The sequence below is a fragment of the Erigeron canadensis genome, chromosome 6 (assembly GCF_010389155.1).
Source record: "Erigeron canadensis isolate Cc75 chromosome 6, C_canadensis_v1, whole genome shotgun sequence".
NCBI classification, from domain to species: Eukaryota; Viridiplantae; Streptophyta; class Magnoliopsida; order Asterales; family Asteraceae; genus Erigeron; species Erigeron canadensis.
Window position 1 is genome coordinate 27,037,173 of NC_057766.1, and position 18,836 is coordinate 27,056,008.

General features: G+C 30.5%; 1 protein-coding gene across 1 annotated transcript; it reads left to right on the forward strand.

The window, feature by feature from the left end:
• The first annotated feature begins 12,325 nt into the window (after positions 1-12,325).
• Positions 12,326-17,807, forward strand: LOC122605108 (receptor-like cytosolic serine/threonine-protein kinase RBK1). Its single transcript, XM_043777988.1, has 7 exons — positions 12,326-12,629; positions 12,725-13,225; positions 16,249-16,506; positions 16,598-16,752; positions 16,857-17,072; positions 17,160-17,309; positions 17,386-17,807. The coding sequence occupies exons 1-7, from the start codon at positions 12,623-12,625 to the stop codon at positions 17,542-17,544; spliced, it is 1,446 nt and encodes a 481-aa protein (XP_043633923.1). The 5' UTR covers positions 12,326-12,622; the 3' UTR covers positions 17,545-17,807.
• Positions 17,808-18,836: the final 1,029 nt, after the last annotated feature.

The window sequence follows — 18,836 nt, forward strand, 5'->3', positions numbered from 1 at the left end:
GTTGGATTAGCTTATTTAATAGAAAGCCTTGTATCCAAAACTAGGGAGGTTGATTAAGCTTTTGCTGTAAAGAGAAAATTATCGAGAGACTCACGTAAATCTTTTAAATTAGGATAAGGCGTTTTGGGATTGATTATGTAGAATATATTTTGTATTGAAAACTGTGTTTTGAAAAAATATGTCTTAATATGTTTTTTTTTAAATACATTTTATCTTTATGAAAACGTTAATAATTGTTTTTTTTATCAAACACATTTTTCATTAACTGCATTATCCAAACATAATAATCAAATAATTTTTATAAAACTCAATCTCAAACACCTTATTAGACTTTCTAAAAGGAAAACAAATTTTGGACATAAATCCCCATTAAGGTAGTTAATTAGTCGATCCAATTATATATTGTTACAACAACAAATTAGTTGAACTCAAAGGCCAAGATGTCCATGAACCACCATAACCTATTTGTTTAGGGAATTAATTGTTCATGTATTCTAAAAACCTAAAAAATAAACTTTTTTATTTACATAAGTGACTTTGTGTAAATATATTAAGTTATCATGCACAGGCAAAGTCACGCCACAAAGTGTAACATGTTTTCCCTAACTGACTACCAATATAATTAAAAATGATATAAAAATGATTTTAATTAGGACTGGTTAGAAAGATTGTATTTTCCCTTACATATACTTTTTTTTCACTTTTCACACTATATTCCATAACCATTCTTTTTAATATACTTTATTCATGATCTTCCCCAAATATCAAATCAATGATTCAATACTTCAATATTCAATTTCCCTTGCATATTTAAGCACACCCCCCATATAATTTTTTTACCGAACAGTTTACCCAATATAAGTAAAAACCACAATTTTAATTAATTACTACAAATATCAATTCTCACGTCACAGTCATACTCTCAGCACAGTATTTCGCTCACTAAGTTGGCCCCCAACCTTAGAAATTTTGGATCACCAAATCCAATTATTCGCAATTGAAAAGATAGTGATGTCATGGAAATTTAACAAACTAAGGATATGAATGAATGATCTTAATATCGTTAAAAAGGTTGCACTAACTCTCTTGTCCATTAAAAAAATTTGAGGGTCTCCCACATGACTTAATTAATAAATATTACATTATGCATCCTTTAACTAAGGCTAAATTACAATAATAGTCTATCAACTATCAATGTCTACAAGTTAAGGTACCTTAAAAAAAAACTAGTTTTGAATCCAGTCTCTGTAGTCGAGATTTAAAAAAATAAGGTGCATTGATCGTTTTAATTGTGATGTGAAACCTTCTCATTCGTTGATAAAAGTATTTAGATTATGTATACTCTAACACAATTAAAGAAAAAATGTAAGTTATTAAGATAACATACATGAAACTAATAATTGACGGGCAAGAAAAAGAACCTCTTAAAGTGCTTAATTGTAGACGAGATAACTATGGCTTTGTAACTAACTACATGTGTTTACTAATAATATTGCAATGATCGGTAAATTCACATATATCGGTCGATCATAGTGTACAAACAAGAAAGTTGTTCGTAATGTCTTAACAATAAAGATTGATAGATAAAACGGGAATAACGATAAGTATCAATTTGTTGTAAACATGTGTAAAGAGAGTAATTAGCGATTATGTAACCGTTAATATAAAACTTATCAATATAGAGTAGGGATGTGCACGGGTCGAAAACCGGCCCGACCCGTCAAGATCCGGCTCGACCCACGACTCGCGAGAGCATGAAAACGTGACCCGTGAAGGTTCGGGTCGGATCGGGTTCAGGCGGGTCACGGGTTTCCTTTACGATTTTTCGGTTTTTGCCTTCAGACCGGCCCGGCCCGGTCTGACCCATCCAACCCGTGACCCTCGAAGGCACCAAAAACGTGACCCGTGACCCGGTGCGTTAGAGTTTCGGGCGGGTCGGGCACGGGTCAGCGGGTCTTTTACTCATCCCTCTATAAAGCAAATAACTAAATTCATCAATCTAGAAAAGATAAGCATATACAGTAGTTATAGATTAGACTTCTAACTTAAAGAGCATTTAGCGTAACAGTATAACAGATTTATAATTAATTTAACATGGACCACTTTTAAAAGAAAAAATCCAAATAGGGTCAGCTAGGAAACATTTGAAAGTATAAGGACCACATCATAATATTATTTATTAACATGGTCCAAGGTATAACTGCACATTATAGTCAATTGAGCATTGACTCTAGCTTCTAAAGGGAACGAGAAGCGATTCTGTTAAACTTACTTCTCTAACTGAAGTGACATGATCAAAACTGGTGGTGTGGTTGGTGGTTCATGTTTTAATTTTTTTTTTATATATATATAATTTTGTTAAATATAATTCTTTATGTTTTTGGCATCAAGAAAATTGGTTCAAGTATATGCACGAGTAGCAGGTTTAGTTCACCCACTTGTATTACCATGTTTCTATGCATATTGACTTTCTTGGTATGTACAATATTAGTTATGTAGATAAATAATTTCAACATATATAATAGTAACAAAATAGTGTGTTTATAACAGACGACTTTCATCTTCATATTATAATTGACCTAACGATTCACATAATGGGAAGAGGCATCAACCTTTAATTTTGCCTAAGATAAAAATATACAAGGCACTATATGTATATGTAAACCTTTATGGTGTAAACTAATCAATACCATGTAATGTTTGTAAATATAGTAAGAATAATGATAAGTTATAGTTAGGGGTTTTGCTAAACATTAAAGTATATTAAATTGTTGTACATAAACTTTAAGAGTGAAATTTTTATTTCTTAAACATTTAATAGTGAACATTTAATATAAAAATATACAATTTATTAAGAACGTTTTTATCTCATGAATTCATGATTGAACAATGATACACATACATTTTGTACGTTGATTAACAATTTACTAGTTGATCTACCTAGCTACTCTAATTTCATATCTTTTATTATTAACATTTTTAAAGTTTATTTCATAGTAACTAATTCATCTATAGTCTATTATAAAATAAATTATCCATATTTTGTTTTCAACTTTTTATTTTTGATATACCTAAAATATTCTTAATTATCAATCTACACACACAAAATCTATTCAAAATATCTTTAAAAATATTTTTCGACCATATTTATCCAGACTACTCTCCTTTGTTAAATAATTTAAATATTTTCACCTAATATCTCTGTAATACTCTTAATAAAATTTTACAAAAGCTACATCCCTTAACTATAAAATAACTACATTACCATTTATATTAACTACTTTTAGATTAATAATCACATCGTAACCACCACCACCACCATCTGTTATCGCCGCCTTGCGTGAGTACTCATCTCGTTCCCACATATAATAATATAATAAAGAAGTGAAATTAAAGAAAATAAAATTGTGTTGACCACTAGTTAATATTCGCATATCTATATCTAATATCTAATACTATCTTATAAATTATTTTGTCTTTTTTCAAATCTTGATTAAGTAATTGAACTATCTAAAGTATCTTTCTTCTTTATTCACTAATATATACATCTCTACCTAATATACCTACAATACCCTTAAATCTCAACCATTCATTTTTCTCTCTCTCCTCAAATCTCAACTACTCATTTTTTTTCTCTCGCCCCCAAAATCATTTTATTCTTCTAATTCATTCAAAATCTTATATCTCAAAAACCGTATATCGATAAATTATAAAGGTTGTGTGAGTGTTCTTAAATTTCATGCTCTTTCATTAGAGATGTCATTCGATATACTTTCGACGATGTCAAAAACCGTACGGCTAAGGCAAATTGGCTATCATACTCTATAACTTGACCTATCACCTCCACCATCTGACCATCGCAATACGCGGACACTATTTCTCGATACTTTATAAAACAAACTACTCATCATCTTTTAAGTAATTAAGATTTTGAAATAACCATATTACTCTTCTTCTTTATTCACTAATTTAAATATATTCATCTATTTACCTGCAATACTCTTGATGAAATAAATTACAACATAGATCATCCATACCTTAAAAAATCATATTAGCCCCTCTTACATCAATTATTTTACATTCACCGCCGGGGCGCCGCCGCCGTCACCACCGCACATCGTCACCATCATGGCGTCGTTGCCACATCTTCGTCGCTACCACCATCACCGTCATATCGTGCGGATATCTGTCTACTATAGAGTAAAAATAGCGTGAGAGTACTACCGTCCAATCTAGCTTTATTCCGATACTAACAAAAAGGGTATTGAAAACCCGTATAGATTCCGGTCCCATTTGGATTATTATTATTTTTTTAAAAAAAAGGATATGTCATTCACTATAATCCACCATCCCGCAATTATGGAATAGGGCAATAATTACAAGGATTAAGTTACATTAAAACAAATCCAATCCTTCCAACTAATTGAATCCTTAGTTACTCTATTAGAATACCACAAGAAACCTAACGATTTAACCTCTTGCAACACCCTATCGACATTGTTCTCTTCTTGATTGAAGACCTTCTCGTTTCTTGCCTTCCAAAGACACCAACTAGTAACGAAGACAATACCTTTGAAGAGTTTATGACCTTTCTTTCCCAGATTGACTTTCTCACATTCTTCAATGAGATCTTTAACCGAAGTGAAAGCAAAAGAGGGAGCTTTACACCAAGAGAATATACGAACACATACATCCTTTGAAAATTTGCACTTACAAATAAGATGGTCAGTGGTCTCAACCCAATTGTTACAGAAGACACACATGGAGGAATCGAAATGACAATTGCGAGATAGGAGCGCTTGATAAGTAGGTAAACGATCTAGAGCCGTCCGCCACATAAAGATGTTGCACTTCTTAGGAATTCCTTTAGCCCATCTAAACACAAACCTCCCAGTAACATCCCTACCAGTCCTAATGAATTCCTTGACACTTTTGATCGTAAAGATTTTATTTCTATCGTCCATCCATTCCCATTTATCATAAGAGTCGTTCACCCTACAATCTTCAATTAAATTACGCAAACTAAGCCATTCCTTAGTCATTTCACTGTCAAAAGGTGTGACATACCAATCGGAGCTTCCAAAGAATCTTTTAAACTCCCCGCAAAATCTGTCACTTATTACACATTTCTTTTGTTTCTCCAATTTGAACAAGGATGGAAACAGATTTTAAATAAAAAACATGTATTAATTTAAATAAAAAACATGTATATTAATTTAAATAAAAAAGAAAAAGACAAAATTACGGCTCTTAGCGTACATATTGACATTTTCTTCGAGACATAAACAAATAAATATTAAGTCGAACTGAACTGGAGCATCTATCTTTGACCATCAAAAGATGTTTCAAAATAAGTAAATTTAATTATATTAGTCTTTTGACCGCTGGAAAAGCAAATGTCACTCAAATGAGACAATACTTGGAATACATTTATCTTTGAAATTAAAATTAAAGGAATAAAGTATCTTTCAGTAAACAAATTTATATATACGAGACACGGTGCCCGCGCGATGCAGCGATGATGGTGGTAACGACAAAGGTGTGGCTGCGGCAATTGTGGCGATGATGTGCGGCGGTAAGGGTTAATATGGTTATTTAAGGATTGGAAAATTTATGTTGTAGTTTATTTTATTAAAGGTATTATAGGTATATAAGTAAAGATGTTTAAATTAGTGAATAAATAAGAAGGGTAATATGGTCATTTTAGGTTCTTAATTATTTAAAGGGGAAGGGCAGTTTGCTTTATATAGTAGTTTAGATAAGGAACAAAATAATAGTATAAGTTATAGTGGCAGTTTTTTATAGTCAAACTCGGTTATGATTGTCATTTTGAGCTTGATAATTCAACATTTTGATATATAATTCATTGTAACCATTCAGTTATATCAACAAGTTTTTGTAAATTATTATTTTTAAAAATAACCTCCCCTCTTCACATAGGTTAAAAGTTCCTTTTGGGTTAATATATGCACATATTATTTTTCTTGTGTTAAGTTTGTATTTAAAGGATAAATATTAGCTGATGGAACATTGTATGTTCAATTCCAAGCAATCGTACTTAGATGTAATCCAAATTTGTATTATATAGTTATATTGCGCTACTATTTGATGTATGTATTATTGTAAATGAATAAAAAGTATTATGAGTTTATCACTACTTCAAAAATAGAGAGAGTGATTTTCCGAATATTGGATTTCCTTTAGATCTAATAAGAGTTGAGTATATAAAAACGCATGCCGCTGAGCTCAAATTCGTCGTTCAAGGTAACCATGTGTTGTAATGGATTGGTATACGGTAGAGCTTGAAACTGAAAGGTTTTGGGTTCAAATTCTGGTGTGAGCAAAATGCTTACAGAAATGGAGACAAAAGTTTTCCCAGCATGAGTTTCCTATAAAATTAAAGTTGGGTATATAAAAATGCATGCTGTTGAGCCCAAATTTATCGTGAAAAAAAAAATTATAATAATAATACCAACAAGAGTAATTTTTTATTTTATTTCCAAATATGATACATAACATATATAAACAAACCACCAATAATAAGATTTAATGGTAAAAAGTCCCGAATCATTATAAAAGATAAAAAGTTTGTAACATCCATAGATAAATATATTGAAAGATCAATAAATTACTTCGAAAATAATTATGAAAATACCCTTAATTTCACCATATACATCTAAATAAATAAATAAAAAAGATTATCATCTTTAAACATGAAAAGAAAAAGCTCAATATTAATCTGCTTACCACATATATATACAAGTATATAACAACTTAGATCATTGTGAATATCCTAATTCCATTTGATTTTTTTTTATGAAAATGGCACTAGACGATGACAAAAACGGGAGACTAAATCTTTAGGCCCATCACATCAACAAAAATGGGGGGAATGGCGATTGACATCGTTACTAAACCAAACATACAGCCAAATACCCAAACCGCCCTTCATTTATAGTTTTGTTCGTTGATATCGTTTTAACCTCGACCCCGAACGGAAATCACGCCAGCCATCACGCACGTGCAGAATAGTTGACTCTTTTAAATGAACAAAACTACTATAGTGTTAAAAATAATTGTCTTTTTTAACCATAAATATACTATTAAACTACTCAATTTTTAAAAACTGAACCGTAGTTTCTATCCAAAAATAAAAATAAAAATTTATCAACCTAGTTAATCCCACAATAACTATAATTGTTAGCTGATAAAGTGTTATATGTTTCTACATTACTAATAACTTAAGTTTGTCATATGGTATTATTGCCTATGAATATAAGAAGGTGTTTGGTACAATGAAATGGAAAGGATGAAAAGAGAATGAAAAAAACTTATCATGTTTGGTTGCAATAGAGAATGAAAAAGGAAATCGAGAAATGGGAATCGATTACATTCCCTTCATTCTCTTTAAATCGTAGAGAATGGATGGGAATAGGAAAAAAAAAAAATTTTCCTTGCTTTAATGATGTTATATGTGTTAAATTTAATATTTATATAAATTTTTGTATTTTTTATATATTCATTCTCTGCTTGTACCAAACGACGGAATATATTCTCTTTCCAAATACTCATTCTCTTTCCCACTATATTCATTATCTATTATATTTCTATTCTCTTTGATTCACTCCTACCAAACACCCCAAGTAACTACGGTAAAATATCTATGTTATGTAAAGATCTCGTAAAATATCTATGTGATGTAATGAACTTTTAAATCCTGGTTATTGGATGTACTCGGGATATGTGACGATCATATAAGCTGCCATGCATAAGTTTTTTATTGGTAAGGTACATCCAATAATCGGATTTAAAAGTTCATTACATGACATAAACATTTTACGAGATCTTTACATAAGATAGATATTTTGCCATAGTTTTGATCATAGTTAATTACATAATAATCCCTTTTATTTTATATGGAGAAACAAACCTTTTAAGACGTTGTCATCATCAAAACCCATACAATATGGGCGTATCAAAAATGGATGTGTTAGTCGTTTCTTCGTTTGACTTATTGCTTAAAGAAAATATCTATGTAAGTCATTAAGTTTCGAGCACTAATATAGATGTTTTGCATATTAACAATTAAGTGTTGTTTTAAATAAATAATGATAAACTCTTTATAAGAGTACACTGGAAAGATACCGTGTGATATGAAGGTGATGACAGTGACGAGTGGTGGTGGCGTGTGGCGGTAGCGATGGTGGTGGAGGTGACAGTGGTGATTGCGATGTAATGGCAGAGACGGTGGCAATAACGAATGTTGGCGTGCGGCGGTAGGGTTGACAGTGGCGGTGGCGACGGGGTTGGTGGCGTCGATTGGTGGTGATGGTAGCGGCAACAAGTAGTGCAAGTTACTGATTTAATATGGTTTTGATACATTGTTGAATCTTGAATTTAAAATTTAACAAAGTGATATTTGCTTTATAATATAATATAGATATAAATAGATAATTAGATTAAGGTTTGAATAGATTTTGTGTGGGTTGAAATTGTTAGAGGTATTTTAGGTATCTACCAATATATATATAACAAGGTGATAAATTCATTCATAAACAAACAAGAACCCTTGGATGAATTCCATATTTGATTTAGAACCATTAGATCAAATTAATTATTTTATCTTTCTTAAATGACAATATTAATACTTATACTTTTTATGATTATACAAAAAATACTCCTTTAAATTTAATTTTACACTTTTTGGTTTTCCATCACAAATTTACACTTTTTACCCAATAATTTTAATTATTATATATTCAATATATTAATATATTAATACCCGAATAATACGCGGGAAACATATATAATAAATGACATGTTAAAATTTGAAAATATTATAAGTTGACAAATATTTAACCAGGTAAGAATTAAACAACTAGAAAACATGAAGTTATCTTAATCTTCGATTAAATTTCGGTTAACAGTTATCAGACAGTTCGTTTTTAGGCATAAAGTTCGCTTTTGTAACAAACCTTAGTAATTGTTTCTCATATATATTTGTGCGTTATTTAACCACAGTTTTGAAAATTGGATACAACATGTAGTAGAGGTCTCGCTAAATAAGGTTTTCGTTTCTTTGAATATCTTTCATTCATCCGGATAATTTAGTTATACACTAAAATTACTTAGCAAATTAATTATCAATTTATATATCGCATGTTGTGTTAATCAAACTTAAAATTATTCATAATATCATTGCAATTTTCATAAAACTATTTTCCTGATACATATAATTGTGATAGCTTACTATAGAATCCATATTTTTTTTATAGTTTTTTTTATTAAGAAGGTCGGTTTGACTCTGGTCCACCTTTTAAAACATTGATTTAATAAAAATGTTATATGATAAAAACCTTATACAAAAATCCTTATAACCAAACTTTATTCGTTATATGATAAAAATCCTACACAAAATATAACTTAATAGAAATGTATTACATTAAAAAAAAATTATTTTTTATTAAAATAACATTAAAAATTAATTTTAAGATAAAAAAATGATGTAAAATACAAAATATTAGTTCTCATAATTATATCATTAAAAACATTAATTATTAATGTCTACAACTTATATAAGGAAGTAATAATAACTTAAATTTAATAAAATAAAATTAAATCAAAGGGTTAAATAAGGTATACATCATCATCATCATCATTTGATCTAATAGATGTAAATAAAAATTTAAAATTCATATAATGGTCCATACTTCTTCAAAAATGAATTAAGGTTTCTCTTTAATATATTTTTAAAGATAATAATAAAATAATACTCTTTATCTTATATTTTATCCAATAGAATAATAGTTAGTATTATATATATATATATATATATATATATATATATATATATATAACAAAGCATATTTTAATTGAAATATCTAAGATATGTTTCATTTAAAATATACAAATTAATTTTCTACTAATAAAAATAGTAAGCTATATTTCAAACCATAATAAAGTAAAATTGAATATTAATAATGTCGTAACATCTGATATCTAACTAAACAAATGGTAATAATATATGGACAATTATATGTTCCTCATTCCTTGAGGCACACTTGATTGCTAACCCCTTAAGATGTTATTAAAGAAGGAGTGAAAATAAGAAAACATTCTGGAATGATCATTGACTTAATGGTGACAACCTTGCAACTCAATTTAGAAGGTTGTATGTCTTGACACTATCGAAAGAATGCGTCATGTGTCACATTTTTCATGACATGACATGAAAATCCGAATGACATCGAGATATTTGTGATGACATGGATAAGCAATAACTTTTGACATTGAATAATTTATTGAATCAGTAAGACTTAATGAACAATACAATAAATGTTTGTGAAATTTTCAAAATCAAAAAATCAAATGTTAATAAAGTGAAATTAAATATTTTAATTCGTTAATTATTACTTTAAAAAAATTATATTTTTGATGTATGTAAGTATAAAACTATATTTACTAGCGTATTACGCGAGACAATAATCTAGTATTCAATAGATGAATGAGAATAATGTTGAATTTATGGGGGTAATTTAGGTATTTCAAAAACATAATTATATAAGGTGGGTGGTTGAGTTTGTTTTATAAGGTATTATAAATGTATATTTTAAATTCAATTTATTTTGGTTTAAAAATTAACAATCGATTAAAATTAATCAAAATTTGAGGTTTCAAACAAAACAAAAATTTCGATGCTGGAAGGGTTTTTGCCTAAAGGAGTTTTGTTAAGGAGAAAGGGTAGACCAAGTGAGGTGAAATGACAGACGAATAATCCAAAATTTTGATGCACGTACACTACTACAAATTATATTGTATTTGTTCACACTTTTAGGTGAGTGTGAACAAATTAAAAATTTTGTCATGTTTTTTAGTGTGTAGAAATATATTGAATTAAAAGTGTGTGGAAATTTCCTTACACTAAAAAGTGTGTAAAAATAAAAACTTAAAGTGTGAACTTTTATTTCTACACACTTTTTAGTGTGTAGAAATTTTCATACATTTTTAATTCAATATATTCTTACACACCAAAAAGCGTGACAAAATTTTTAATTTGTTCACACTCACCTAAAATTGTGAACAAATGTAATATTGTTTGTAGTGATACTTATGTTATTATGCTTTTATGATGTTGTTTAATATGTTAAAATGAATATTATATGTTATGTTTTGTTGGATATGTTGAAAGGTGTGCTATGTTGTATGTACTATTATTCTAATCTATTTTTAATGTAGTCATGCGATGCTCGACTATCAGGTATGGTTACTTACCTCTCACACTTTGTTATTCTTTTTGGGTTTGGCCGGAGGTTCTTATGAAAACAGTCTTTTTACCGTTGGGTAGAGACAAAGCTGTCTATACTTTACTTCTTCCATAGTCCATACGCCGCTTTGACAAAGATTGGGTATTGTTGTTTTTGTTATTTTTGTTGTAAACTAAAGGAAAAGATTTAAAATCAAATTAAGTTCAATAATTTTATTTAAGTTTTATTTGATTTTCTAGTTTTCTCGACTTGAATACATATACATAATGCATGTGTAGCCATGTTTGTAACTGTAAGTTTTATTGTGTTAGATTATTTTATTATCTATAATCCCTTATAAAATATATTTAAGTCTCTTATTTTAAGAAATTTCAACAATTTTTTATATCTAAAATACTCTTATTTCTTAATCATAATTCCCCAATACACCTAATCTCTACTTTTGTATTATCTAATAAATAAAAAAACAACTATTCCTTTAAAAGTTACATGGGAACTTATCTAAAATACCATTAATGAATAAATTACTCTGTCAGTCCTTTATCTTTTAAAATATCTTCATTCAATTACATCAATTATCTACACCACTTGAAGCCGCCTCCACCACCAATAGTCGTTCTCACCACCACATCGTCTTCGCCACAACCACCGTCGCATTTTGTGGACACCGTGCTTGTATAAATAATAATTAGAAAGTCTAACACACATTATTTTAACCGAGTTTGTGTTAGATAGTTTCTTGTAGAATTTGGACTTTTCGATTAGAAACTAACACTCGAAAATTTGGAAAGGAAACCAAATCCATCATAGATGAATATTAGTATACCAAATTTGATACATCTTGTAAGGGAACAAAATTTCTTATCGCTAGACACTAGACAGAGTTACAAGTATATACATAAAAATAACACATTCCCATTCCAATACTCCATATACTAAAACCATAAATTTGGTGAAAATTTGGCCCCGGGAAATAGAAACAAAAAAGCAATAAAAATCCTTCCTTTTATATTGTTTTTTAATAAGAGTAGGTTGTATAAATATTAGACATCATATATTCATTCATCCCCAAATATCTCCCTTCCATTCAAAGCATAATTCCCTCTCAAGATATCCCCTCCCTCCTCACGCACAAATTCCCCTTCTTACACATCACCCCCCCACCCGGCCACCGTCTCCTCCGCCGGAGACTGGCCGCCACGGAGGTCAATCAAAACCATGGACCACCATCTTATTAACTAAACACATTTCATTCCTCATTTTATATATACATATATATATTTCCTTCTAACAACCTTATAAATTTCATTTCATTTCATCCTAGGAACAAAACAACCTTATTTTTCACAAAAGTCCCAATGAAAGGTAATAATAACACAATTATCATTTTATTTTCAAATTCTCAACATTTTTACATTTTTTTGTTTAATAATTTTCAATTTTGACATGATAATTTACAGATAATTATTACAAAGATATCGAAATAGAAGAAGAAGAAGCCAATGAAAACCACCACCAAGAAGACGACGACCAATCGTCGTCTCCACGTGGGGTTTTAGAAATAACAGAAACCCGAACATCGGGTTCGGATTCAGACAACCAAAGCAGTAGTCTGAGCAGTAGTCGAGGTTCGTCTTTTAATGAAAAAACATTGGCAACATCGGAAACAGAACAACAACAAAAACAAAAACAAAACAATAAGTCCGAAGAGGAGACCCCACAATCATTGAAATGGAGGAATTTGGTTTATAATTTGAAATGGAAATCGTTGAAGAGGTTTTCGGGGTATGAATTGTCAAGAAAAAGTTTGTTGAAACGGTTAGGGAAGTTTAATGGAAATGAAGAAGAGGAAGATGAGGTTGATGGTTGTGGTGTTGGTGGTGGTTTGGCGGTTGCGAAACCGTCGTGGCGTAATTTTTCTTTGGAGGAACTTGCGGTTGCCACCGATGGGTTTAATCCAGGTAATTAAACACATATTCTTTACGTATTCGATTTTTGTTTGTTTTCTCATTATTACTCTGTTTTTATTTTTATTTATTTGTGAAGCTTTAGTAAAAAGAAATAAAATGAAATAGGACTTTGGTGACCAAAATGTGTATGCGGTACATTATTGTTTTACACTACTAACATTAAACATTATTATTTTACACTACTAACCTTAAACATTATTATAACAATGTAAAATATGTGTAAAATATGTTTGATGGTGTACGATTTAAAAAGATTTAAAAAAAATTGATAATTCATATCTTAATGGACATTATATACTATGTGTGAGTGACATAAAAAACTAACCAGACCCAAGGCAAATGCTACCACTAAATTTTATCCATATATATGTGCGAGTGAAAAAGAACTGACCAGACCGACCCAAAGCCAAATATTACAACTGAAAAATTAAAAAAAATTAACTAATTTTGTTCTTAAAACAAAAGATAAAAAAAAAAACTATTGAAAGAAATTCATGTGTTTTATGGGCACTTGCGTCCTTACCCGAAACAACCCCCACAAGGTGGTGAATCTGGCCAACCCAAGCATTATGTTGGTGATACCGGACACATTAAACATTTACACATGTTCTTGTTAATCTTTATGTTTGATGTACTAAAAATTTGTCTATTAATCAATGGATTGACTATAGGTTTTTGAAAGTAATATTTTTGTCCTAAAGATAAATGTGCACGATTTTTTTTTGTTCCAAAAGGTAAAAGATTCATGTTTATGAACCTCTAAATAGAAGTAATATTGTATATATGGTATGGAGATCGTGTGATGATTGCACGTGACTTATTTAGAAAGTTTTTAAAAAGTATTTAGTACGAAGATAAATTATTTCTATAAAATGCTAGACTTTCTTAATGTGTTTTTTGGGTAAATTTCTTTAAGTGGTAACGATTTTAGTAAATTGCGTAATTGGGCAGTTGATATGATATGATGGGTTCGTTAATATTTGTATATTTTTAAAATAATGCGACTGATATCGGTAGGCTTCAAGATAGTAAGTTGGAATGACGATAAGTCAAAAAATGGGATTTGTTAATGGTAGACCAAAGTGTTGTCTAAGTCCAAAATGTAGGGTCCATATGATAACTTAAATCTTTTATATTCTTTTCTTATTGTAGGGAGGTTTGCATCTATATTGGCTTAAAAAAGGTTTAACTATACTAGTGATTAATTTTATACGTTTAGGCCATTTTTTAAAGAAAATTAATTTACCTTTACTACTTATCAAAAAGATGAGATAGTTTAATAATTATTGGAAAATGTGAACCGGGGATATGTGAATCGAGCTTAAAGTTAATTGGCACACCTTTTTGGACAATTTTTTTCAAACCTTTTCCATCTCACTATTCACGAGGGTTGGATGCTTAACCTATTTCTACTTACAAACCATTTAAGTGAACTAAACACCACTAGTTTCATGAAATATAATAATTCATGCTTTTATCTTTTTGTTTGTTGGAAAATATTATATTTTTTGTGCTTTCAAAATACGAGTAATGATAAATCCTCCTAATATATCAACCTAATTATCATTCTAATCATATGATGAAGTCACATGAAAAAATCAAGGGGGTGATGTATGAAAGATAATGAGTGGATTACACATGTTAAAATGTTGTGGTATTAGGAGGATTATTAGGCTAAAGTTTTAGGAGAATCAATCATTTTCCTCAAAATAATTTACCACGAGTATCTTTTTCATTTGTTTTTTTATCACACATTTTGAAAAAAAGATGAATCGATAAATGTGTCTAGTTTAAGATTTTAAGAAGCAGTACATAGATCGGTAGATATGTCTATTTTAAGATTTTAAGAAGTAGAGCATAGAATTGGTTATTGATTATGTAACAATTGCATACTTTTAGAACTATGCATTTTTGTCTGGTAAATACTTATTTTGGTACATAGCAAGTAAATACTCGTCATTACATATTTTGTTTCCCTAAAATTATTACATAACACTTGTTTAGACCTAATAACAAGTTTTTATTATGTGTGATATAACTTTAAAGGGAAATGATAGGTGTTGCAACCGCAATTTGTAAGGGTATCATTTTCCCTAATTTTATTTTATTCTTATTATCATGTTTTCTTATTATATATGTCAATAATGTCAACAAGAAATGGTTTAACTTGTTCTTATTACTACTTACAAATATATATATAAAAATATTTGGGTTCTTTTGCTATAAACTATAAAGTAGGTCTAACAATAACAAAAACTGATCATTCATAACGTTTTAATGGTTCAACATGACAAACATAAGTGATTACGGGATCATAACGCAACTTTACTACTAAGAAATGATTATATCATGATCAAAGAATATATAATAGCTTTAAATCTAGTTTACCTATATTTAGTGATTTAGTGCAGTTGGATAGCTACCTTGTCTTGAGTGGTCATAGTCAAATTTAAAGCAAGTTGTTGACTTATATCCAGTCAGAGGAATCTATTTACTCACCTTATTTTTTTCTTCTTCTTTTTTTTTTTTTTTATCTTTTTCTTTTTTCTATAAAAAAACAATACTTGTTTTAGCTGTGTTTAATTGTACTCGTGTTTTTTGGGTGGGGATTTAAGTTCTCCAAATTAACCTGTTAAAGTTAGGAAATTCTTGACCCTTGAATCAAAATCAAGGGACACAATTCAAAGATTAACTTTGAATTTGGTCGAGATTGATTTAAATTAACCCCTCAGATTATTTCTAACTTGAGAAAATCTCCACCTTATTTTTTTTAAAGGTAAATACATAATACAATATATTTTTTAAAAATTTTAGCTTAAGAAAGATGATAACATGTGAATTCTATTATTTATATTTCTATTTCTTTTAAGAGATTTTATCATTTCTCGTTCTTTAATTGAAAAATGATTAATATCAATTTGGTACATTAAAGGCTGTTAGTTATTTCCTAATTACACTTTACATATTTTCTCTAGATGCATTCATTTATATTTTTGCTTCAAATGGTGGTGTAGATAACTTGGTTGGACGAGGTGGGCACGCGGAAGTGTACAAAGGATGCTTACCCGATGGCCAAGTTGTGGCTGTGAAACGAATAACAAAGAAAGAGAAAAAAGATGAGGATAGAGTCGGCGATTTCTTATCAGAGCTCGGGATCATAGCTCATATTAACCATCCAAATGCAGCTAGATTGATTGGCTTTAGCTCTGATACTGATTTGCATCTTGTCCTCCAATTCGCACCTCATGGCAGCCTTGCAACTTTACTACATAGTACTTTTTGCATCCCTCTTAATAGCTCTTACCATGCGTTATCTTTTTATTCGTTCTGTTCCATGAAATGTCTACATTGCAATTTATATAGATAGCGAAAAAAGACTAGAATGGGCATTAAGGTTTAAGGTGGCAATTGGCATAGCAGAAGGGCTGCAGTATCTTCATTGTGAATGTCATAGGCGTATAATCCACCGAGATATCACAGCTTCAAACATTTTGTTAATGGAAGACTATCAGCCTCAGGTTAATTGCATTTCCTCTTTAGACTTTAGCTACACATTATTAAATAATTTACACTTCTTCAATCCTTCATTGATTCCTTTATTTTGATCATATGGTCTTTACAGATTTCTGATTTTGGATTAGCAAAATGGCTCCCAGAGAAATGGGTTCATCATATTGTTTCCCCTATTGAAGGGACTTTCGGGTACATGGCACCTGAATATTTCATGCATGGGCTTGTTCATGAGAAAATCGATGTATTCTCTTTTGGAGTTCTTTTGCTTGAGCTTATAACTGGTCGCCGTGCTGTTGATTCTAGTCGACAAAGTCTTGTAATTTGGGTATGTTGACTTCTTTATAAAGAATCAATCTTATAAATACAAGAAAGAAAGAAGTGCACATAAATTGTTGTGCTTTTGCTTGTATAGGCTAAACCACTTCTGGAGCAAAGTAATATTAAAGAGCTCGTTGACCCTCGTTTACAAGACGATTACGATATTATTGAGCTCAATCGTGCAATGTCAGCTGCTTCTGTATGTATTCATCACTTGCCAAACTTGCGTCCAAACATGAAAAGGGTAACTTCTTATCAAACCCGTTTGATTTGTGGTGCAAATATCTTGAGATAATTGGCTAATAATACTCGTTATACAGGTTATACAAATACTTAAGGGTGATAGCCCGACAGTGGAACCTAAACAGAAAGCTAGTGGAGGGCGAGCAATGCTTGTAGACGCTTGTGACATAGACGATTACACGGCAACCAAATACCTAAAAGACCTCAATCGACATATGGAACTCGTCATGGAGTGATAACTAATCAACTCAGCAAGCAGTTTTTTTTGTTTTTGTTTTGTACCTGATGTTTTGGGTTGAGGTGTGTATGTATATTTTGTTGGGAGTGAGGGACAGAGGTGGGCCTAGAAAAAACCCCTTTTAGAAGTTTTAGGGCCAAATCTTGTTTTAGTTGTGGGTTTAGAACTTTAGATGGGGAATTAAGAAAGAAAATCTGTAATTGTTATACTCTCTAGTGTTTATGAGTGGTGAATGAATTTCCCCATGAATGCTTCTAAAAATGCTGAAAAAATATATATTTAACATGTACTGTAGTTTAATGTGGCGCGTGTGGGTGGTGGGTGGTGATTTTAAGGGCATGTTTGGTTTATAAGAATGGAAATGAAAGAATGGGGTTTTATCTATACCTTCTATACTATATTATAAAAAGAATAGTCTTTATGTTGAAAATTACATTGGGGGAAATGTTTAACAAACCCTTAATAATATATTACAGTATTAGTCCTTAATCTTTTAGAATATCTCGATTAATTATTTACATCAATTATTTATATCACTCGACGCCGCTTCTACCACCAATAGTCGTCCCCCACCAACATTGTTGCCGCCACAAACACAGCCGTATAGCGCGGGTACTGTACTAGTATTCATTAGAATTGATACCAACTCCTAATCAAAGTTATAATGATTCCCAACTATAGTAGTTTCCACTAGTAAATGGCAAGCACATTGGGCCAAGACAGTACGAAGTAATTTAAATCCAATCCAAACTGGGGTGACGCAATGGCAAGCATATCGGGCCAAAATAGTTGACCATGCCTATTACGGCTTGTGGACATCAAATTAGGCAAACTGGGGTGACGCAAATTTGGGCTGACGCGTCTCTTCGTGTGGAAGCTGGACAAGTGTTTATAGTCTTTTATTTTTACTAGCATGTTACCCGCGCAATGCGGCGGTTTTTGTGGCGGCGACGGTGTGGTGATGAGGGACGACTGTTGGTGGTAGTGGTGGCGTCGAGTGATATTAGATAATTGATATAAAGGGTTAATGTAGATATTTTAAAAGAAAAAAGGATTGATAGTGTTATATACTCATTAAGGGTACTTTAGTCATTTTCCTCCATGTAACTTTCAACATGAGGCTATTTTTTGTTATTATATAGTATATATAACTTTATTATTTTGGACAATTATGTTTCCTTGGTTGGTGTAAATGAGGTTAAACTATTAGAATTCAATTCGTAAAAATTTCGTTTCAAGCCCGGATGAGGTCGAGTCAAATTTGAGCTTAACTATTGAGTTGTTTACTAA